General features: G+C 43.9%; 1 protein-coding gene and 1 pseudogene across 1 annotated transcript; both read right to left on the bottom strand.

Moving 5' to 3' along the window:
- Positions 1–445: 445 nt before the first annotated feature.
- Positions 446–11,496, bottom strand: LOC119274760 (E3 ubiquitin-protein ligase PRT6-like). The gene is made up of 19 exons (XM_037555487.1): positions 11,341–11,496; positions 9,856–10,953; positions 8,130–9,364; positions 7,912–8,052; positions 7,085–7,328; positions 6,238–6,999; positions 5,911–6,105; positions 5,123–5,748; positions 4,780–4,831; positions 4,075–4,702; positions 3,521–3,729; positions 2,904–3,439; positions 2,691–2,795; positions 2,531–2,597; positions 2,344–2,421; positions 1,608–1,676; positions 1,419–1,523; positions 759–846; positions 446–670 (listed from the first exon to the last, which is right to left on the bottom strand). Exons 1-17 carry the CDS (start codon positions 11,416–11,418, stop codon positions 1,449–1,451), a joined length of 6,198 nt encoding a protein of 2,065 aa, XP_037411384.1. The 5' UTR covers positions 11,419–11,496; the 3' UTR covers positions 446–670; positions 759–846; positions 1,419–1,448.
- A 2,045-nt stretch (positions 11,497–13,541) lies between these two features.
- On the bottom strand, positions 13,542–14,383 carry LOC119279307 (annotated as a pseudogene).
- Positions 14,384–24,360: the final 9,977 nt, after the last annotated feature.

Below are 24,360 nucleotides of genomic sequence, written 5' to 3'. Positions count from 1 at the left end.
AATGGATCAGGACCGGCGACCAGGACAGCGGGGCACGGGACGGTCTCGATCGCCGGCGACCAAGACGACAAGCATAGCAGGAGCGGGAGGAACGCCGGCGGCCTGGGGCGGCAGAGATCGTCGGGGGCGGCGACAGGGCATAACTATCAGCTAGCTGGGTCGACCCGTCGGAACCATTGGGTCGCACGAGGCCGGCCCCCACTGACCCGTATATGATTCAAGGCCAACCCACCTGGCCCATTGGCCTTGAATTTTTGGGCCGGGTCAGTGACCCAGCGGGCCGACCCGGCCCATTCCCATCTTGATATAAAATCATTAGGGTTACTGCCTTTTCTCTATTCCCAGATTTATCTACATTGGTTTCGTTAAAAACTTAAGTTTGTTCCTTTTTTTGATGAGTGAGGCATTTTCAAGCAAAAAACAAAAAGGGATGCATACTGCATGATGCTGCAAATGACGGCAGTTACCAGTTTAATTAGCCTACATTTCTTGCAGATAGTTTCACAGGGCGAATTTGTACAATGTGAACAGTTCAACCAACCATCCGGTCACATGCTAAAAGAACGAAAAAGGAAAGAAAAGGGGCACCATAGGCACCGCTGTACATTGTGCGCGAACAAGGTCTGAAACACCAACGCACGGCTCGATAGTCTGGCAGAATCCGCGCCACCTAAGACGAGACAAGTTTTAGAAAGGGGAAATCAAAGAGAAAACATGTGTGCCCATGCATGTGCAAAACAAAATGCTGTGGTCATCACCTTGGGAATGGATGCAATTCACCATCACTGGAAAGCATGAATATGAAGCTAGACGACAGTTCCCAGAAAATATGCACATCACATGATCCTGTCAATAAAACAGCTACACCAAGATCAAAATGGTTACCATGGTTCGTACCGCGGCAAGAAATGCAGACATAACCGGTGGGGATATATAATATGAGCCCATAACAAGTAACAAGATGAAATATAAGTATATTGCAAACTACTCCCTCCGTAAAGAAATATAAGAGCGTTCAGATCACTAAGTAGTGATCTAAACGCTCTTATATTTCTTTACAGAGGGAGTACCTGACTATGTCAAACCATATTCTTTCTTGTCATGTACTGTATGAGCTCTGTTGTAAAAGAATAGTTTCTGAACCCATATGCTTTGACTAGAACAGTCAGTAGAGGAATGTTTACCTCCGTCCCAAAAAGCTTGTCTTAGATTTGTCTAATACACATGTATCTAACACAAACGTATTTGGATACATCCGTATCTAGACAAATGTAAGAATAGCTTTTTGGGAGGGAGGTAATAGTAACAGCAGGGCTACTATGGGATAGGTGATATGCCAGTTATCTTAATCCTGGAAAACATGCAATGCTTCACAGCACTTCCAAGTATTCCATGATAAAAACAAACATTATCCAAACCTTTGGGCATTGTTCCTCAAAACGATGCACTTAATCAGATGTATAAAAGCTGATGGTTGTTTGCCGCAGAACTTCAGAAGTCCGGTCAAGGCTATGAGATGCCACCTATCAAATCAAAAGAGAACATGTTATCCCATCTTGAACATAGATCCTTGAAAAATATAGAGGATAAGCAAAGGAGACTGTTACCAGATATGTGAGGGCTGCGTATCTTTCTTGGCTAAGATACAAGGGCTTTCCTCTGTGCATTTCATGATCCTGCATCCAAAAGGTACATACATGCATAAGCAAGGGGTACAAGGTAGCTTCTAAAAAAGAAAAGAAAAATCCCGACAGCCTTTGGTCGTATCATTTGTTTGGTGCACCACTTGGCAGCACATACTATCACGAGGTGTTGCATACTTCATAGCTTTGTATCACGAGGTAACCATCAAAAAGAACCATTTCTCTTTTTGTAGGCAGGAAATGGAACACCATGATATGCTTCAAAAGATTTACGGCTAAGTTTATGGCAGTTCACGCAATTCACTCTACATGCAATGCTCAAACCCTCCATGTCAACTATTGTGTGATTAGGTTAAATCATATTTGCATCATATCATGGTGCATATTCTAGGATGGTGGTGGTGCAGAGACTGCAGTCTAAGTGTCGCCGGACTCTTTGATAGCGTCCCTCATGGACCCGGCAGCTATATTGGTTGGTCAGTTTTCAGTCAAAAAAAATATTGGTTGGTCAGTTCACTCGATTATTTGGTGGAGACGGTTCCTCACATTAATTCAGTAACAGATATACTACATTGCCTGTGTTCTTCAGTTGATTTGGCAGCAGGTACTGATATGGAATCATACATGGATGAAATATATCCGGAGTGGCCGAAAAAAGGCTCAAGTATTAAATGAAAATACTCATTAGTAAGTCCAATACCTCCTCACCGAAAGCATCAAGGTACAGAGATGGCCAAAATGCAAGACGAGCCGATCGTTGCAACAGGATTGTTGTTTTCTGCAAAGAGCAACTATCAAAACCGACAAGATCTTTTGATATCACAAAAAAAGAGCAGAAAAATGTGACAGTAACTTCATCGGATGAAGAGGGATGATGTGACACATACCCTCACCAAAAGAAATATGCCAACACCAGCACCACACTGAGACGCATGATTTAGGCATTTACCAGCCCTAAACATTAGAAAAAGAACAGGTTTAACATTTCATAAAGTACAGAAGAACAAACATTGGTGGAGTGGGGAGTACAAAAGCTGAAACACTCACCTGCAGCATGGTTTCCAACTAGGTGAACATAGAATGCCACAAAGCAAACATAACGCTGGCTCATCAGGCACTGAACCACAATCAGGGCATTGCATCTTGACATATCTGGTGGACAAAAGAGTAAGATGTTAAGTTGCAAACCAAAGTCAAGCTCCTGAAGCCACTGAACACACACGTACACAGACCAGAAAACTTAGAAGATTCAAACTAAACCTTTCTAGGAGAACTTGGTAGACAGGTGGTAACTGCATCAGCCTGAATGGGACCGCGGGGGTAGAAAAGAGGATGCCTCTATACTTGCGAGATCTGTAGTCTTCACAGAAATGTTGAGACCATCTTAAGGCAAGCATGTGTACACACTCATCTTTGAGAATCAGGTCCAGTGGCTGAATTTGAAAGAGGTGTTCCAGTTCTTGTACTCCATCCAGCTCAATTGCCAGTGAAGAATTGCCTTCCGCTGTGCTACTATCTAAGTGAAGATGTGACCCTTCCCAAATATTGGAACTGTCATATAAGGGTGCTGAGGAAGAGGATTTTAGCAGCTCCCAAAGCAATGCACACCTCCGAAGATAAGGATGTGTTAATCTCCGTACCATATCTTTTGGATCACAAGAGGGATCAATGTGCTTAGATACAAAATATTCTCTAGCAATATCATATCCTGACATCTCCTGGCAAACATCGTTGAGAAGGCAGTTACGGAAGTTTGATCTGTCAAAGGCTTCTTCCCGGTAGCATGTTATTAGTGCCTACAGCACAATGCATATGTTAACAGAGAAATACACCATAACAGAAATATGTAGGTGGTGGGAGATTGCAGAACAGTATACCTGAATGACACAAACAATGTAGAATAGATGAACAATAGGGATGAAGAATTCTGTGGATGTCAAAACTTCAACAGGTAGACAGAAAAGTGCTGACATCAATGAAGAAAATGGATCTTGAGCAAGGATTGGATCAGCGCATTGCTTCCAAAATTGAATATCAGGAAATATTTCACCCTCACTTTCCGGGTCAACCATAGGTAGCGAAGTGCCTATCAAAAACGGAAATGTGAGAAAGAGGATACATAAATATGGTATATTCCTGCACATGCAAGTTATAGTGATTTGAATTTCCAGTAAACAAGATCCAAAAACACAAAATTAGGTACATCATACAAGTTACCCATCTGATCTTTTTAATAACTACTCCCTCCGTTCGGAATTATTTGTCACAAAAATGGATGTATCTACAACAAAAATACATCTAGATAAATTCATTTCTTGGACGAGTAATTCCGAACGGAGGGAGTATATAGTAGGTGAGTACTAAGAAACAACACTGGAAAAAATCTTGCGGTAGGAAGATTGTACAAAGGGGGCCAAGGTGCCCTATATACCTTTTCGCTTGGTAGCATCCAAAAGATCTTTATCGCCAGAAATACCAGAGCAAATAGACCCTGCTAACAGTTGGATACCTTCAAATCTCAGAAGAACCTCACGGCGGTTCAGAACACGTGCAGAGTGAGAAACACGAAACAATAGAGACAATATGAATCCACTCGATGAATTCAATTCACTGCGCAGAGATTCTAAGCAAGACTTCGGTTGAGCAGAATAGCTTGACATTCTATCACGAGAAGCAATCTCTGTTGAAACGACAGAGTACCGAAGTGTTTCCCAGAGAAACAAGGATGGGCTTAGCCTTTCAGATGCTGAAAAGCTGCTTTTGCTGCGAGGATAGTAAAGCATAGTGAGTCTTCGAAGGGAAGGATCTAAAGCTGGCTCCGCAGTGTCATTCACATTCCCAGGAAAAGCTTTTAGAAATGTGCTTTGTCCAACAATTTTTCTGGCACTTTCAAGGAGGGCCAGTGCGCGAGGGAACTGTAAATTATGTACAGTTGCAGCAGCTTCAGTAGGCATGGTTTGAGCAATTGGCATCGCCTTCCTAGTTATACCAGAGAAATCCGGTGATGCCGGAAGAATGGAATTTGCAAATCTGCGACACACTGGACACAGCAACTCTCCCTGTACGAAGCTAGGTGTAAGTACAGAATTAGCAAAAGAAAGAAGACAAAAGTGTCTAATGCATCAGTAGAAAATACCAGATCAGGATCGACAATATGACCTCCTTCAAAACCTAGTCTCCTGATATATCTGTCAAGAAACAAAAAAGTAAAGTTGCTGCACTGAAATTGTAGATTCAATCAAGAGAAGTGTGAGAAGCCATCATAAGACAACCACTAATGCAGGCTCCATTGGATCAATGCTTTTTGGATGGTCTGATTGGTTGGATCAAAGACAACTCATGCTTATTATATTTGTATGGATAACTGTGAGATGCCAATTCAAACAGAAAACTACTCAAAGGCACAATATGAAAGTGTATCCTATTTGAACTTTATAAGAATGAATTCAAGCGATTTGAATGGAAACCGTGCAGCATACCTTTGTTTCAAGGAAAACAAATATCGATCATGACATTCTTGGTGTACAGCATGTCCACAAGAAGAGATGTGGATGCCATCACAATCAACGGGGCCAAATCTGTTTCTTATTGTTACTGGGGCAGAAGATTTGGAGGCTACATCACAGAAAGAAGAAAGACGGTATTTTGTTGAAAGACAAGTAACATATGTTCCCAGAACAGAACTTTTAGGGCTTGTGCTTGTCTTGGAGCCAGCTGTGAGATTTGAAGTAGACAAACTCTGCTCACCACCTTGAATGCCAACCAGATCATTTATGATAGACTTGTATACATCAGCCTCAATTGTCTCAAGGGAGATATTGTCATCTGCATTGCCAGTACAGCGTCCACTTGGGAAACATGATATATATCTAATCAGTGGATGTTGCTCATTTGAGAAATCAAGAAATGCGTCAACTTCCATGCTGTCTAATTCAAAGGAAGGTTCTATCGTTGTATCCCTGACAAGTTCCTCTGAACTAGAAGACCCAGCACCCGAGGAATCGGTTGATTTTTCCCGTCTGATGGACCCAGATGTCTTCTTTGATTGACTCAAGTTATCCCAGGATGGATTGCCCGTTTCAACAAAAGATGCAAGCCGAGATTTCTAGATTATAGAACAAGTAAGAATACTATACGACCAACATAACATAACAGGAAATTTGTAGTCCAATTGCCATGCTTTTGCACATGGGACAGAGAAAGGTACTTTATGTTGACAAATTACTACAGAAAAGAGAATCACCATTGTCGAGTCAAGGATTATTACCTGAAGAAGAATCAAATAGCAGAGTGGACTTTTGGAATCCGAATCCCGGCATAGAGAGCAAACTGGTCGTGACTCCTCAGAGGCAACGGCGGTTGAACTGGATGCATCTGGCTCAAATGTTGCATCAGGATGCCCTTCATTTTCTGATGCCTTCATACTTTCAGCAAATTTTGACTGCTCTGCTTTCATTTTTGCCTGACATACAGATTAGATACGAAAAATTATATGCCCGGGTTTTGTAAGTCCATCCAAACAATTTATTTGACGAAAGCTGAAACTCAAGATGCCTCAAGAATATATAGTTAACTTTTTTAATTAAGCATTTACCATGATTGCGGCCTGACGTTGGCGCGCTTTTGCCTTCTTGTCCATCAGATCTGGAGATCCAGAATTCTGTTTAGTGCTACCATGATCCGGAATAGATGGAACTACTTGCGGTGCCATTTGTCTTAATGCAGACATGCACTGCTTACTTAACTTGGCAAATCTTTTTAACAAACTCTCAACTAGAGATGGAACATTGCAGTACTTGGATCCAGAAAAGGTGCTGTCATTCTCTTCGCTGTACTTGCGCATTAGTGAAACAAGCAAGGTTAGCATGCTCTCATTCTTTACTTTGTCAGACTCTGGAGAGACTGATTCAGTAGAGTAGGTCAATATGGGAAAAGTCTCTTCTGCATACGATGACAGGACAACCCATGATTCAGCATCATGCTGCACTATGTCCATCCCATATTTGTCCGCATACGTTTGACTCTCTGATTCACATATATCAAGTGCCAACGAAAGAAGGTGCAAACCCATCACAAGAACATTGTCCGGGGCACGTGATACCGATGATGCTTCGGTGTAAACAGCATAGAAGAGAACAGCACGAACAATTTGAAGGACAGCTTTGGAGGTGGCTATCTTAGAAATACTGTGCAGAGGGCTAAAAACATGAGTCCATTGAGGTAGTTGAGCGTTAAGAGCAGAAACTTTGCAAAAACGGTAATATCTCTCTTCAGCAATCTGTATTTCTCTGGAATTCCAGCGCGGGTGATACAAGTCCAATTCCTTCCAGAATGCTTTGCGAAGCACATACTTGCCCTGTGATATTTTTTCTTATTAGTAATGCATTCAAATGTAAAGAAGGAATCGCTGAAGCATGTTATACAATTTCAAGGATTAAAACCTGTTTCATTCCAGATGGATTGGAGTAAACTGCGAGTGAATCTAGAACACTTTGAAGTTGGTCACTTGACGAAAGGTCCCTGGGAAGAGACTTCACAATCTGGCTATGGGTGGCATCTCCAACAGCCAATTTATAAATCAATTCTCTCTTCAAGTTGTCTGCTGTCGAACGCCCAATAAATCTGCGTTCTTTGACTAGTTGTATAAGAAAAACTAGCATTTCTTGCATTAGAACTGGCTCATATCTGAAAGACATAAAAAAATCAGCATTTAACAAAACTGTCCAGGCAAACTATTATAATCTGGATATGATGAAAACATTGACAGGAAATGCACAGAAGCAACAAGAAGATATTGCCTAAGGCTGTTGTGTCATCATATGATAAACAAAAAAAAGTTGACCTGAACATCACTCAAATGCGCAACTAAAAAAAGACACAGTAAACTTAAAAGAGTTCAATATATCACAGCGCGACAAGCTGTGTACTTCCCACCGTCACAAAAGAACAATTAAATGGAATGGTTAACGACAATAGCTTAGTGGTAATGACAGAAAATAGATCAATGAAGATAAAACTGAGCATACTCCACAAGACCGGAATATAAAATAGAGTAATACATGGTTACACAAGAAGTATGTTGATGAATGCAGGGTTTAAGTCATTTTTAACTTATGTGATCAATGAAAACCTTCATGTGGCAAGTAGTGACAACAAGCAGTTGACTGGATTATCAACACAAAAAGTACATACATGTACCACCGAAAATTTAAGCAATATGTTAACAGAAATAGAAGTTGATGTCATTACAGAACAACTTGGGGCTTACTCATTCTGTTCCGTGAGAACCAGAGATATATAATTCGACAAACCAAATCTTTCTTGAATGGTCTTCACAAAGAACTCTGGAGAAGATAATGCAGCACAGCATTGCAGCAGAAACAGATCCGACTCCAAGCCCTGTTCAAGCCTGGAAAGATGGGTAACAATATAACTTCAGGACTGTTAGTTGAATAGCAATTTATTTGAGGTGAGCAAAGAAATTACCATTGCACAGAGCGGTACCACTCAGCACTCAGTATAGCTGCATCTCCGTTCTTACGCCACATTCCAGCACGCACTTGTGCGCAAAATACTCTCACTCTTAATGGATGCTCCATTACAATTGAAGCAAACCCATAAGGCTTGAAACCTCCAAGTACCTGAGAGAAAAACTCCTTGGGCTGCACAACTGAACATTCCTCTGGTTTGGCATCCTCTCCGAAACATTTCTTCATTGCTTTACGCAATAGTAAAGAAAGCATACGGTGTAATGGGATATGAAAAGATGTTTCTTGTGAACCGACATCAAAGACAACACGAGGCCAGCTTGTCATGTTCAGTATTCCTAGTTCATCAATTCTTGAATCTGGGTGAGCATATAGAAGGCTGCCATCGGTCAGAGCAACAGAAATGGCATTTTCAGAGTGTAATTGTACATCTAATCCATTGCTACTTTCGTTCATCTTTCCCTTGCCTAAGTCATTTCCAGCCTGAGGCGATCCTACTTGATCTATCAGCATCATGTCGTCGGATTCTTGGGCAGGAGAACTGACCACTTCATGATAATCTGCAGCATCGTCTATTTGGGATCCTTCATTCACCTTCATGCCCACATCACCAATCTGTTTACTTGATCCACCTTTGTTAATAGTCAAAGTGTCTTCAAGCAAGGCCAGAAAATTGCGAGCATCAGTGCTGCTAGCATCGAGGGACGACAACTTTCTCCTCCGAGGACCAGGTTCCAGCCAGCTCTCAATAGCTTTCAAGCACTGACGAATTAAACAGGTAGCAGGTGCTGGTAATTCACTGCTCGAAGCACTCTCTCTGGTACTTGAATTGCATACCAAGTTCTCCTGGGAGACCCTTCCAACTTTAGCATGACGCTGATTCTCGGCACTTTCCATGCCTTTTATCGCAGTGGAGCATACAGTAACATCAGTTGACTCTTGTTGCCCAGGAGAAGAAAAGGCTCCCTTCATCAAAAGATTCTGAATGATACCAAGATAATGTCCTAGCATGAAAGGCGAAGCTAGATTCTCATTCTCATCTTCAACATGAATACTTGTCACTCTCTTCTGAGGATCCATTCCTTGCACAAGTGACAATAGCTTAATCCATGACCTTGTTAGATCAGGCCTCTCATAAGCAACATACTTGGAAACCTCCTCATGGCTCACGACATAGCGTGTATCTTCCAATAATCTAAGAGAAGAATCATACAAATTTCCCCATTTGCTTGTCTGCAAATAACAAAGTGAAAATATTCCTGTGACCATATGAAATCACATTACACTGTACTAATCACAATATATTAAGTAGCTATATACATCGCGACAGAACACCAAAGTGAAACCAAAATCTTTCTGGGATCTGTTAGCATACACACATTTATCGAAAACCAACAAAAACATTGTCCTGAAGTGTTTGAACATATTTCTGTTAAACGTTGATCATCCACCCCCAGTAATCCAAGTATGTTGACATGCTATTTATCTCTTTACTTACGCAATAATTGGAGAGATGATAGGTGCGCTGATGTTTATGACAAGCCAACATTCAGGGCCTATGCCCTGTTACTGATAACAGAAATATGTTCGACGCGAATTGTACCGGCAGCTTTGAAAAAATATAGCAATAATGCTTGGAAAGTAATAATATCCCATCAGTGTACAGCGACTGGGTAAAGCATAAACGTCTAATTTTTTGAGCGGCGGAAAGAAGTCAAGCATACCTGTAAATGAGCATCCTCACCTACGCAAGAAAGAAATAGAACTGTCAAACATTCAAGAAGAATACCCAACAAATTGTGCTCCCGCACAAGCCTTGTAGTCAGCGTAGGCACGGTAAATATTTGAACAGAAAAAGTCGGTATCAGTCGATACTCGTCCAGCGGATTATCATTGTTCCCTTTAATAACTTCAGAAAATGTACCAGGATAGTACTGTATGAAAACTTTGGCAAACTCGTACTTAAAAGCTGGTTCAGTGATAAGTTTCAATAGCAGCTCATGCAAATTTTTCAGAACTTCCTTGTCCAGCAACCTTTCCGCCCTCGTCAATACATCCAAGAGATCTGGTGACTCACGGATCCTTTGGGACACAAAACTAAGAAGACTTTCACTAGAGGTGCAGAAGCGAAGCAGCATGTCAGCAATAGAAGTCGTCAACTCCTCAGCAACACTCTTGCAGGGAGTACCCTCGCCAGCCTTCCGAGTTGGGGCTTCCACCAGACAAATCCTCTCCTTCCAGAAGAGCAAGAGCTCATCCAACACAGGCCCCACAGAGCTCGCAAGCTCCTCGGAAAGAGGCTTAATCTGTTCGGCCCCCTTGTGCCTCGAGCAGAACCCTTCACGCTTCCAGGCAGTAGCATCCCCGCAGTCACAACATCCACCACCTGTATACATGATGGAGTAATCATGATCCTCGTGGTTACCATTCTGGAAGCATGGAACACAGATGGCGCATGTGGAGTCGTTTTCGCAGGTCCGGCAGCGGTAAGCGAGGTCGTTCTGCCCCCAGACAGACCCGCAGACGGCACGCTCTCCCGCACTGCTATGCTCCATGTCATCAAGCACTGCATCCGGCTCGTTGCGGAACATCATCCACTGCAACCACGACAAGCTCTCGCTGTACGCATCGCCATCGCTGCTGCTGCCGCTGTCTTCATCCTTCTTCGAGGACTTGCGGGCCTCCGAAATATCGGTGCCCGCTGACAAGATGACCGCCATGACCTCAGAAATCTTATCGGCGTGCTCCTCCAAGTACATGAGCAGGGCTTCCTGATGGTCCTCCCGCAGCTGCTCTTCCGGAACTCCGCAGGCGATCAGCTTCTGCAGAGAGTGAACACAATGCCACTACATTAGCAAAATTGAAGGATTCTGCAAACAGTTGTACTGTACTATCTTACTGAATCATCGAAACTTCCAATAAAAGTCTGGAACAGTTTGGTTATTCGCACACAAAATTTCCCAATGTCCTACTGCATCGGCCGGTAAACACGGCCGTCGATTCCACAAACGCAAATCGCGAGCCGTCCCAGCGATCAGGAAGGAATCGCGCTGGCTATGTATGGAACCCTCGCGGCTCTGAGAACCACGGGACTAGTAACCAACCAACGGCACAAGAGAAAAACAGAGGAGCGCACGGGCAGAGGCGCAAGCAGGCAACCGCCGCCACGGGTGGTTAGATCAGAGGAGACTAAAGCAGAGAAGACGCACCTGCTCGACGCGCTCGACGGGCGTCAACTCGGGCAGCCGCGCGGCGGGGGCGTCCCCGGCGCCGTCGATCCCGGCCATGGCCCGCAGCCAGTGGGCGCAGGTCCAGTGGCCCGACCGCCCGCCCCCACGCCCCAGCCTCGCCGAATCGAGCCCCCTCCGGAACCCCCGCGCCGCACGCACGAATCCCCCCTCACTCCCCACACACCCAGATCGATCCAGCCACCGAGGGCGGACGGATGGAGCAGGCGAGCGGAGGAACAAACCCCGGCGGCAGCAGGAGAAATCTCGCGAACCCTAGCGAAACCCGGCGCGATTGGGGTCTGCGTATTTATAAATAACTCGGGCGCAGGGATGGGATGGGATGCGATGCGAGGAAGGAAGAAGATGGGGGTCGAGACGAGAGGAGACGGGACGATTCGCCCTCCGCCTCCTCCTGTCCTGTCCTGTGGAGGAAGTAATCTTTTTTTTTATCCTGGAACTGTTTGCGTGATGGGAATGGCGGCCTGGGCTTGGCCTGCCGTGCGTGCTTATCCCGCTACTGCTGCTGCGGCAATGGCGGAGAGGGGGGCGGGTGGGCCCGGGGCAATGGGATGGATGATGTGTGGGCCCGGGTGGCAGCGACCGGGCGCGAGACGCGATCGATCGGTGGAGGAGATGCGGGGGGGTTGTCACGTGCGGCCTCGGTGCTGCTGCCGCGTCGGCCCGTCTGTCGGAAGGGATCGACGATCATTCGCTGTTCTGATTTGATCGGGCGAGTTGGCTCTTGGGTCGCCCTCGCACATCGGTGCCTGATTTTTTTCGCAGTTTAAAATTTGTTAATCGCGATTTTTCAAGTCCGGAAACTTTAAATATTGTTGCTCTTGATTTTTAAAGTCTAGAAAAATATGATTACATTCTTTTTTTACTGTTACACTAGGACAATGCCCGTGCGTTGCAACGGTATATAAATATTCTAGTATGTTAGTTTGTTATTGCTTGTTCATATGAATATAAATGTTTATCAGTTTGTACCCATGATTTAGTTGCCCGTGCATTGTAACGGGGTATATGCTGAATGTGTTTAACCTATATCTTTAGGGCAACATTCTTGACTTTCTAATATTATTATAGGTGAATACCCGTTCGTGCTACGGGATACAAAATATATTGAGAAAAGTTGCACTGGATGATAATATAGCTTTGTGGTGATTATATTAAAATTCCACCTCTATTATAATGAACGTGCACCCTAACAAGACTCTTTCAGCCCCATAAAAAAACTGAATGCATCAATCAAATATTTTTATTTTCCTTTTGGGGATGGGCATCAAGCAAATGTCTATCACGTCTTGTGACAAATATAGGACTGGCTCCAAGCTCAAAATAAAATAAAATAGGACTTGGCTCGATTCCTCCTCTTACCACTCTACACTCTCCATTTCTTTTTCATTGAGATCTCCAAACACAAACTCAACTCATCTCTTTTCCATTGGCATCTCCTTATACGCCCTCTACAAGTTATTTCCTTTCCAATGAGGTCCGCGGCTCCCAGCAGCAGAGCTGACGAATTGATAATGAAGAAGAAAGACCATAGTTAAATAACCCGCCGACCATCATGTCTTGTTGGTCCAAATATGTAGATGTCTATGAGAAAACTGAAAACCCAGTTAAATAACCAAACCATTTGAGCTTATGCTTTGCTATTCCCTACAATTATTTCCGTTATCAAATGAAAAGTGTAAATTATGGTGGACAGTATTAACTACAGATACTATACAACCCGTTCAAAAAAACATAATCTCAAACCTACTCTATTACTTCAGAAATAAATGATACAAATGTAGAAACTATAGGAAAGTGAATCAACCTGGAAACCAAAAATGACTGGAACAAAAGCAGGTACAGAAATGAACTGAGCGTGATTTGTTTTGCCGTACCGCAGAAAGACAAGATGAGGTAGACGATGGCGTGGACTCCGCTGGCAGCGACAACGTTGGCCTCGTTCTCTGCAAGCGCTTGCCGGATCTGTTCATCTCCTTGCCTCACCCACACGAAGGGGGGAAACTGGTCATGTGGACTCCAGCCGCTGGACTCGAGGAGGCTAGAGGAAAGAGAGGACGTAAGGCAACGAAGGCCCTTACTGCTACTGCCCCTCACATCTAAGCAATATGCTACAGAAGACACATGGTTATGCCATTGATCCATACCACATTCAAATACCTTCATGAAGTTTTGGCCGTCGCACGCTGCCGTAATGAGGAAGAGGCGGGGAGCGAAGGCGGCAGATTCGACGCCTGTGGCAGCTCATCTTGCTCTTGCCGGAGAACACGGACACTCCCCGGGGGCATCAACGTGGCGGTAGTGGCGAAATAGTCTGCCGGGACAAGCTTCTTGATGCCCCCCGTCACGCCGTCCTCCCCGTAGACTCCCCTCAGGCCCTCGTCGGTGGTGCGCGGCGTGACGTATATCTTGTGGAGCGCAGGCACGCACTTCCTGCCGGCGCCCCTATCCCTGTCGCTGGTGAACTCCTGCATGAGCCACGGCGTCTTGCGCTTCTAGGATGGGGACGGGACGCAGTAGAACCCGAAGCTATTCTTAAGCCCTCGCTCTTCAGGAAGCTCCTCCTTGGTATGCTCCAGCCGCCAGTACCCGCCGGTCTGGACGCTGCAGTCGGCGCGCTTGTTCTTGGTCGCCGCACACGGGCTCTGGAACTTGGACTCGCCGAGGAACCATCAGGTGTGCTAGCCCACGCGGGCGCTGGTCGGCGGGTGAAGCTGCTGCAACGCGCAGTGACCGTTGGCGTACATGTCGACGTGAAAGATGAAACCCCGCGCGTCCGGCATCTTGTCGTCGCGGCGATCCACCGGTTGAGGAACCCCATACTATCCGCATTTGTCGAGTTGAAGTAGACGTCGGGAGGCAGCGGCGACGGCTGCTTGAGTTCGTTAAACCCGCCGGGACTGGGCGGAGGCGCCATGGGCATGGAGCTGCTGGCTCCGGCTCCGGCGTCGGCGGTCGCGGAAGTTGATCTTTTGATTGCTTTCCTCGCTTTCATGACGGCCATGTTTTCCTAGCTAGCAATCTGCATGAGTTTCTCCGTGCAATCTGCATGACCAAACATAACAGTAACGATTAATCATGCATAAATAGAAATCAAATTGAGTACAAACACAAGAGTTTGGATGAATTTGTATCATGATATGGCACTCTATTCTTTTGATGACAGGGAAAAAAGGCATCTAAGAAACACCATGCAGCCTCCCAAGCAATTGCCAAGAAATCATCTGATTATATAGTTACTAATTAATCAATTACCCATGGGTCTTGTTCGGCCGGTGCCGCATCTCCAACCAGTTCCGTTGCTTCTTCGCGGGTGCCTCATGTAGTACCAGCCACAACTCGCCGATCTTGCGCACCGTGATGGAGCAACGAGAAGGACACGTCGCCGCTTTTGGGAGGTGAGGTCGACGTGGATAACGCTCGCGACGCCGGCGAGGCTGGTATGGGCGCAGCAGCCAGACCGGAGAGATCATCACGATGTGGGCTAGGGGCGGTAGGCCTCGGCGGACCAGCAGCCGCGGCGGCAAGTGCGGCGGTGTGGTCGGGCCGAGGAGGGCGGGCAGCGGCGGAGGGGGTCGAGCGGCAGAAAGAAGAGCGGCAGCTGAGGAGCTATGGGGAGAGGTGGGTTGGAGCTGACGCTAACCTACCTAGCCAGATCGATGTGGGCTTTAGCGGGGCTTGGCCCATATGCGTCTAGACGGGGTGAGCGAACAAGGGACGACGATCGCGAGCGACGTAAGAGGGGAAACGGAACGCTCCGTTTCTTTTAGATAGTAGAGATAATAGGATTACTGTTCTTTTTTTTTTGCCAATGATGAATAGGGTTACTAATCAGGAGATAGTGTCTTCGAGAAGGAATTAAAGGGACCTTTTTTTTTGAGAAATTTCATATATCATTCAACAGATGTCAAATTACAATACGGAAACGCGAAAACCACGATAGAAAAGAGAGAGGACACATGTCCAGAAACATTTGCAAGAAAACTCCATTAAAGCAGATTTCTGCAACCGCCATCGTTGCCACTTGTCGTCTTCGGAGACGAAGAAACACCACTGCCCATAAAAGGCTTTGTGAGCCCAAGAAAAGGCTTATCGCTAGCAAGGCCAGTTGTGACGCGTCGATCGGGATCATCCTCATGCTCCTTGAAACCCATATCCGTTGCATGTCGTCAATGTCATCGAGGCAAAAACACCGGAACTACCACCCACAAGCATCCAACCTTGTTCTTGGACCAACACCTTCCCCCAACACAAAGACGACACCGCACAAGATGGCATCTGCCATGGACACAACAAACACCACCAGATTCATCGCATCAAGGAAAGGATGGAATAAGGTTCCCACATATCCCTTGATTTCACCACCAAGGGCGTCACCGAGATGGGGCTGGGATCAGGGAACTTCTATTCCAAACGTCGGCATCACCGCCATCCAAACGCCACCGTGGAACACACTAAACCTAACCCTAACTACAGCCGAGCAGAGAGCCGGGGTTCCCTCACCCATCCGTCGAAGGAACGACGACCAAAGAGTAAGAGAACCCATGGCCTTGCCGGCAGAGCGCGGGACGAGTTTGTCGCCTCCCTGGTCGCTTTTTCCTGGACGAGAGGGAGCGAAGCGGTTACTCAAACACACATTAAAGGGGAGTAGGTTAGACCAATGTTTTGGTTACTGTTTCTTTAAAGAAAAAAATAGCCGCATTTCTCATGGGGAAATTCTCCTTTTGCTACTCTAGCTTTGCCTATTTTTCTCATGTCACCCAAAAAATTGGCATCTCACTTTTGTCACTCTTATCTTTTGAAATTATATCACAGATACCATTTCGAGTGGCAAAAGAAAAATGGAGAGCTAGTTAATTATTATACCAATCTGACAAGGAGAGAGTGGCAAAAGTAAAATGTTAAGAGCTAGAGTGGCAAAAATTGTGCACAAATTAGAGTGGCAAAAACAAAAACAAAAAACTCAATTCTCGTTGCTTCCTCACCCGGTAAACACTCATAGCGTGCAAAAAATTGTTTGAAAAGGAATAAAATTGATATGGAGGTTCACCAGAAGTACAAAAGCACCTTGAATGTAAGAAAAAAATACGTCGAGGCCTTTGGACCACCGAACGGCCATTGTCACCACCAGAACGAGTCGTCGATGTGTCACTATCACCGCTCCCATGTGAATCGGCCTAACCTTGTCGATGACATACGAGAAGTCTCCGAGCATGTGGCCCTAAGAACCAACGTGAATATGCAGTCACCATCATTTAATCCCTTGAATTGATCCGAAGAATCTGACAACAAATCTCATTGTTGTGTATGCACGACGAGAACCGTAACCTCACTGTTTTGAGGAGCTGGCAAGAATCTACGTCAGAGCTCCGTCATAGCGCCACCGCTACGATGACTAAAAACCCTATAGCGACACCGCTACGAGGACTAAAAACCCTAATCTACCCACTAGCCGTAACTGAAGCACCATGGTTCCTCTACCCTCCACCAGCCAACGGTTGGGAGGCGAATCCACGGGCCCACCTATGGCGATTGAAAGGATGGAGGCCTTGCCCTAGTCACCTTGCGAAAGGGGAAATAAAGATGTGAGCAGCTTCTTAGTTGTATGATCTGATTGATGTATTAAAAATAATACATTCGTAGTTTTAAATTTGAAGGTAGTTAAATAGAACACCATCTCTCATCAAGCGGCATACTACGAGGTGGAGTAGTGGTAGTAAGTTCACACATTGTAAGAAATGGTGTGGCTAGTGAACCTAGGACCCAACACGGACGTTATAAGTATAGTTGCAACCACGGTCTTACCATACTGATCTGATATATAGTAAGAGTTCAATACCTACATATATAATAAATGTCGAAAAGATAAGCGGGTTGGTCCTCCTCTCCTTTATATAGTGCAAATGGATCTCTACTCCTAATGGAGCAGTTGGTAGTCTCGCTTCCAGTTTTTTTCCGTCCCACCTTTCATGGTTTTTTTGGGTACCTGCTCCCACCTCACACTGAGCCGCCACAAACCGAAAAAACCTCGTACCGAGGCCCCCACCCGCCCCCACGCACTCCAGGTCCTAACCTCGTACTGAGGCTCCCAGTTTCGTCGGTTTTTTCGTTTGGTTTATTTTCGTCTCATCTCTCACCACCCCTCCCACCTTAACTTTTTCTTATTCCCACTTAAAACCGAATCACGTCCGATTCTCCTTCCATTTATTCGTGCTTGCTTTGGCAGGTGTCGATTCAATTCAATCATGTAAATATTTTGGCAAGTTCTAATTCAGTAAATCGAGAGCAATCAGCGTAGCCGGATTCGGTAATTGGTAATTGAAATCGTAGGCAAGAGATCTCCTCGTCCATCAGTGCGAACTTCCTTTTTTTTACAATATGAGTCCCACCTTCCTAGCGCCAAAGTGTAATATATGGAAACAAACTCAATGAATTATAACAGTAATTAACCCGATTATTACATACCAAACATCAGGTACGTCATTAATTCGCTTCCTTTCCTTCCCTTCGTCCCTCAATCCCACGCTCATGGCGCTATAGTGGCGGAGTCACCGATGGCGACGAGGACAGCCCATGGCAGCCCCCGAAGAACTAACACGACCCAAGATATGGGTGAGTTCTCGTGATCTCCATCCTACTCCCTCACTTCCTCCAAATTCCTCAATCCCGTTCATGCTCTGATCCGAAGGCCGATGCAGCTCTGTCCGATTGACAATGCAGGTTCCGGATCATTCCTTTCAGCGCCCACTCTTGGAAGAATCGGCAGCATGCCATGCAGATCGATCCCGACCGAGATCACGGGATGCTTGCACGGGGCTCGCCAAGATTGCTATTCTGAACTTTTTTGTGAACAAATGAAGAGTGGGACAGGATCCACACTTGTGCTAATATACTTGTGTAGTTGCGGGTTTTGTTTTAAAAATTCAATTGTTGTTTATCTTTTGTCGCTGAAAAATGATTACTAATTATGACATTGATTTTATTTCTTCTGGATGTTGTATATTCTTGGATTGAAGGGACTCCCTAACAAGGTGAAAGGTCAGGTTACATCTGCATGTCGTTCTATACTTGTTTACCTGATTACTTGATGCATAATTTCACATGGGTAAAGTAAAAATATTTAGCCTGGTTTAGATGATGCAATCAGACGAAGAATGACGAGGGGCTTGTACAAATTTCTTGGGAGAAGACAACCCAAATTTTGGCATTGGTCGTAATCTGGTAGTTCTTTAGGTGAGTGACACATTCATTTGGAGAAGCACGAGCTGGAATCAGACACCTATTCTTTTAATGTTTGCTGCTTATTATAACTTTTTTCTAATTGAACAAGAGTTTTATGTAATAACCTTACAGAATAGAGAGCCATGCAAACATATATATGACCTTTTGAACTTGTCAAGGAGAATACGCAGATTAACTTTTCATGAGTAGTAGTCTTCTTTTGTTAACTAAAATTATTTAGTTCTCATGTACGTGGGTAATTTTAGAACTTGGAACTTGGAAGTTATCCAAACAAAGGAAACAATTAACCTCTACATCCCGTACCTAATAAGATGGATATGTATGAGAATATTAAATATACTATTAACATGATTAATATTGAAGTCTTAAAGTTAATGTGGCCCCGTTGCAACGCACGGGCGTTCTTCTAGTGGGATATGGTTTCGGGGCTTCTCTGTTACGAATTTGGTTCGAGACCCTTCACTAAAGTTATCAGGGATGACATCACGAAGTCAGCGGCGCCTCGTACGCCACTTGTATTCAAACATTTGCATTTATTTTTTCTAGTGATAAACTCAAAATATCTAAAAATATATGGTTTAAACGGGGTAAAAATGCGTGTAAAAGCCACTCATCACTAAGCATGAATTCTGCACGTGCATCAAAAATCTTTAGCCAGGTTTTGCCATAAGAGTCCCCTGTGCCTACCTATTTCATATGACTGAAAAAGGTCATTCCAAGTAAATTGTCATATGCGCAACAACAAAAACAAACACATCATTAGAAGTTTTCAATTGTGAGATTTTGATGAGTTGGAACACATTAGATTTTCCATTGGCTCGATCTCCTACTGAACTATTCCCTCCGTTCCTTTATATAAGGTGTATTATTTTTGGCACGGTGACCAAGGAACATAATTATAGACGTGTTACGATGAAATTACCCTTGGTAAATTTGTTTGTTAGTGGCAAGTAAATCAGTTAGTCCAAGAAAGTAAGAGATACATGCAATCGACGGAGAGGTACTTTATTTATTTTGCTATAAGGAGGGATACAGACAATCATGAGAGAGATATTTTCCCTTTTTCTGGAGGGCTAACAAGGGAATTATGAGGAATTAGAAGAAATGCACCTTACATTCTGGAATTTTATCAAAAAACTAGTAGAAGGCTCGTGCGTTGCCACGGGCCTTTTAATGTTTTTCGGTTACACATATATACTTGTGTTGTTGTATTTAAAAAATAAATAAACTTAATGAGTTTTGGCCCCTTTCAATGACATCGCCTTGGAACCCTTGTTGCTTGATTATTTTCAAACATCGGCATAATCTATATCCATCTCTCGTATAATATGCAAAAATAAACATATATACAAATACACCTTTTATATTATCATACGCAACATATATACAGAAGAACAATTATTTGTATGTATCTATTCTGATTGTGTAAGACTTGATTAATTGTTAGTCCTATTCATCATAGTTACGTCAGTAACTTTGTCAATCAAGATTTTCAAAGCATCATCCAAAATAAGCTCATGATAAACTCCAATCAGCCCCTGTCGTATACAGTATTATATACTTCAAGTGACAATTTTTTTAGCGCGAAAAAGATTCGTAACCCACACATGATCAGACACTACAGCAGTCGCTAGTCCTCAAAAGAATGGATTCAGGCCCTCACATTACGGATGAGTCCAACACATAGTTTCACACGAAGTGATATCTTGTAATATGATACTATTTTTTGGGGGGCTGTAATATGATACTCTTTTGACCCACTTCTCTGCTTGAAATAAGTTACACCATCAATCAAAAGGGAGGCCCAACAAAAGGTTTAGACAGACTATTTGGCCACTTATAAATGGAGAAACTTTACTAATTTAATTCTTCAACTTGAAGTACCTGCACACAGTAAAACCTATAATCACTCAAATAGAAATATAAAAAATGCTTTGATTTGTCACTCAATATGATTTTTAGGAAGTTTGTGATTTGTGGATCTGCAGAGAATAAGTATGATTGCTGCATTGGGAAAGTATGGACTGCTGCATGCTGAATAAACTTGGCAGGAAATATACCTAACCGATCGTGGTACTACTAATTATAGATGAAAGATTTGAACCTGCAGACTTTCCTATTCGAGAACATCCATTATAATGGACAAACATACTGTAGACACAAAGAAACAATTAATTTTAGGCATAATGATAGGACCTACTATCTAACAAAGTTTAATGAGTATACATCAAGCTTTGCACAACCATATAGGAAGAGCATAAGTAGTATGGCGGTGCTTGGTAGACTACAACAAAATCATGTCTGAAGTGGATAGAGAAACTAAATATGTGCGACAAGACACAACCGCTCCATTCAGAGATTATGTAATAGTCTCTTTTCAGAGATTATGTAATAGTTGCAATGCACAGCCACGGTTATATACAAATGATATTTATACATGGTGAGCTCACTATCCAATCTGTATAGTAATAAAGTGTAATCAACACCATGAAAATCATCCAATGAGAGATAGGATTATTAGGTAAAACTGACAAGTGACACACCATTTTTGTACTAAAGTTTAGTTACAAAGTGCAAGATGTAATCCATGCATGCCATGATTTACAATGAGATACCTTATTTGAACAGAGCCATTAGCAAGCCCCCTGCCAAGAACAAAGCTGAGAGCAAGTCTCCAAAATAACATAAAGAATCGAGAATAGTAATAACCATATTTTGCTTAGAACAAAAGGCTACTACGAAATAGAATTGGTGATTCGACATTTAGCCATATATATTTTCAAAACAAACTCATACCTGCACAAAACTATGAAGATAACATCTTACGGAGCTGTGGTCTATGGTAATAAGCTGAGAGCAAGCGACCAGAAAGGCCAAGTCATTCGGGGAGCACCCGGGTCTGAGAAGAGGTGAGGTGGGAGAAGAGTACGTCGATGTCTGGCACCCATGCCGGTGACGGGTGGCCGGACCGCATCGGCACCACCCATCTCTCCCGTCACCTCTCCAAACGTTACCCCTGATGCCCAACCAGGGCTCCCTGCTTGGATCTGCAACTGGCACAAACCAGCCACCCGCTAAACGGCACGAGAAGCCGGACCGGCCACAACCTGTAACCATAGAGAGAGCCAGGAGCATCCACAGAAACCGCACGCAGATGATCTGCCGCCAAAGAACATGCTGCACACCGGCAATGCCGCAGCCATCACCCCGAGACGCTCGTTGGAGACCGAGGCCAGATCCCGACAGATTTGACCAGTCTAGGCAAGCACCCACCGCCGCGGCCCCTGGCCCCTCCCAGCCGCCATAGCAGAGGAGAGAGATGGAGCCCACCATCAAGCGAGCCCCACCCGCGGTGCCGAATACACCCGCAACCACCAGTGACCGGATCAGGCTGATCCAAAGCCGCCGACGGTGCCACAGGAGACCACCACCATGCGTAGCCCACCGCGCCCGAGCTGGACGACCGTGTCACAATCGCCCAAACACTCGCCAGCACGCCACTGCGCCCCACGCCAACACGCCGCCACCGCCGTCTCCCTGAGCAAGAGTACACCGACGGGAGGTGAGGAAGCCTCGTTGCCACCGACACCGGCCCGGCTTTGCCTAGCGGTAGCGAGGAGGGAGGATGGGGAGGTGCACGAGGGCCAGCGGCGCTGGGGTTCCCCCTGATCGCGAAGCGGGCGCGACAAGGGAGGGAAGGGGGAAGGGGAAAGTTCTGTCTTTCCAACCGCAAATGTGGATTACAAAAACAGTGGATGAAAAATACAAAAACTGACTACATTGGTTTGATGCAAGTAGCAATCATGCAATTCAAGTAGTTTCATGTTCCTCACTTGAAACACATCCCAAGACGACTTATCAGTTCCTTTGCATGCTCAATCTGGTTCTGCAGCTTCTCTTATGCAGCATGTTGAGTTTCCACCCATATCCCCTTTGCTGAGGTAAGAGATCTCTATCCTTATTATGGGTGAAGCAATAAAACAACAAAAAAGGTATAGAGACACAATACAGGCTGAGGGTGAAAGAAGTGGCATAACTCCAGAGTCCATAAATATGTAGGCTAACGCTCCAATTCGATGTGTGTATTTCTGCAATACCAGCATAATTTTATAAAGCATACTGATACTGCATCAGAGGCCTAAAAACCAGTAGCCTGAAAATATGTAGACCACAACTAATGCTCAATTTTGATGCACTATGTATTTTTTGCAATACCCAGATAATTTTATAAAGCATACTGATACTGCATCAGTGGCCTAAAAATCAGTAGGCTAAAAATATGTACACCACAACTGAGGCTCTAACTTAGTGACACAACACCCATGTGGCTATAGAAACTCACCATTGATTCGATTTGATGTGTGTAAGTCATGTGCCGACTGGCCTTTCCTGTGACATTTTGTCCAATATAGACATAGGACATCCGACATTCAGTAACTGGAACCCCTGAAATTTGTCAAGAAAATCGATGTGACAACTAAAGACATGACACACGCATGCTCCAATGCCTCTTATGCAGGATTATAAACAAAAGATTGAGTACAAAGATAATTAATCTGAAGCTCATTTAAGTATGATATCCAAAACATGAGGACGAATGCTTTTGGTATCCTTAAAATTTTCAGATATAAACAAAATTTATGTTGGAACCACACTAAACAGCACCATTGACCATCATTATGTGAAATTTAGGAGCTTTTCCACCTTTTTGTGGATAGAAAAACAGAAGGAAAGAAAGAAGCTTATTGTCCTCCTATACATGCCTCGTTGACATTAAATTATTTGATAGATAAGCAAGTAAGTAATTTGTTGTCATTGCAAATGGTACACTGCATTGACAGTAAATCATAATATAGATAAGAAAATAGGAAGGGCATCACAACATATACAAGGCTCTACAACCAAGTACATGCCTTTCTCATGGCTTTGGCTTTAAAGATAGCAGCTTTAACTTCACTTGCAGTCTTCAAGTGTCGAGAAACACCCAACAGTAGCTATCGTTTTTTCTATTTCGTCCAGAAAGGCTTGCTGAAAATTGCCAAAAAAATACAAAATAGAAGAAACATCAGAGCATGTTCTTAAGTATAGTGGTATTACCAGAAAAAAAAAATCAAGCTAACAGCAAGAACTGTATTCGGGCTAATATATGTTTGAAGCCTGGTTCTTAAAGCAAGGGAGATATTTTAACTGGAAAATACATTTTCTTCACCTCTTGGTGCAAGTTCTTATTTACCAAACTCTAGAGCTTGATGTATTTACCCCACGAGAATCAACTTTATCAGCTTTTGTAGCTGCAGATGAAAGTATTATTGGGAATGTGTACCCTGAATCTGAATGTCATAACACATGAGTCAAGAAAAGAAGTTAAAATTTAATGAAGGCTCTATAGAGAAAATTCAATTTTTACAAATGGTTGTGACCAAACTCCATTGTAAAAAAATGCACTATAAAACCCTACATGAGCTATATATATAGTAGTAAACACTACAAAACTTCAGTCAGCAGTATACAACAATATCATTACACCACTAGCTAAAAGGAGCAAATACAGTTTTCTTCTCAGTCAAACAAAGATCAAATTTGTTATAGGCATATACCTAAGTTCCATGTAGAAGAAGAACAACTTATAACAAAAAAGCATGGTCCAAAGACAAGCCACGTCAATAATCGATGATGGATTAACATTTTGTCCCACTATGCTATGCGGTATTTTAGATGAAAAATTAATACATATCACTC

The sequence above is a fragment of the Triticum dicoccoides genome, chromosome 3B (assembly GCF_002162155.2).
Source record: "Triticum dicoccoides isolate Atlit2015 ecotype Zavitan chromosome 3B, WEW_v2.0, whole genome shotgun sequence".
Classification (NCBI taxonomy): Eukaryota; Viridiplantae; Streptophyta; class Magnoliopsida; order Poales; family Poaceae; genus Triticum; species Triticum dicoccoides.
This window is presented reverse-complemented; position numbering and strand designations above follow the sequence as displayed.

Bases quoted from the DNA above. Each gene is read 5' to 3' on its own strand.
- LOC119274760 (XM_037555487.1), bottom strand. From the start codon at position 11,418: ATGGCCGGGATCGACGGCGCCGGGGACGCCCCCGCCGCGCGGCTGCCC. The intron at 10,954-11,340 runs GTGCGTCTTCTC...CACTCTCTGCAG, and splicing joins CCGTCGAGCGCGTCGAGCAG to AAGCTGATCGCCTGCGGAGT. The intron at 1,524-1,607 runs GTAACAGTCTCC...TTGATTTGATAG, and splicing joins ACGCAGCCCTCACATATCTG to GTGGCATCTCATAGCCTTGA.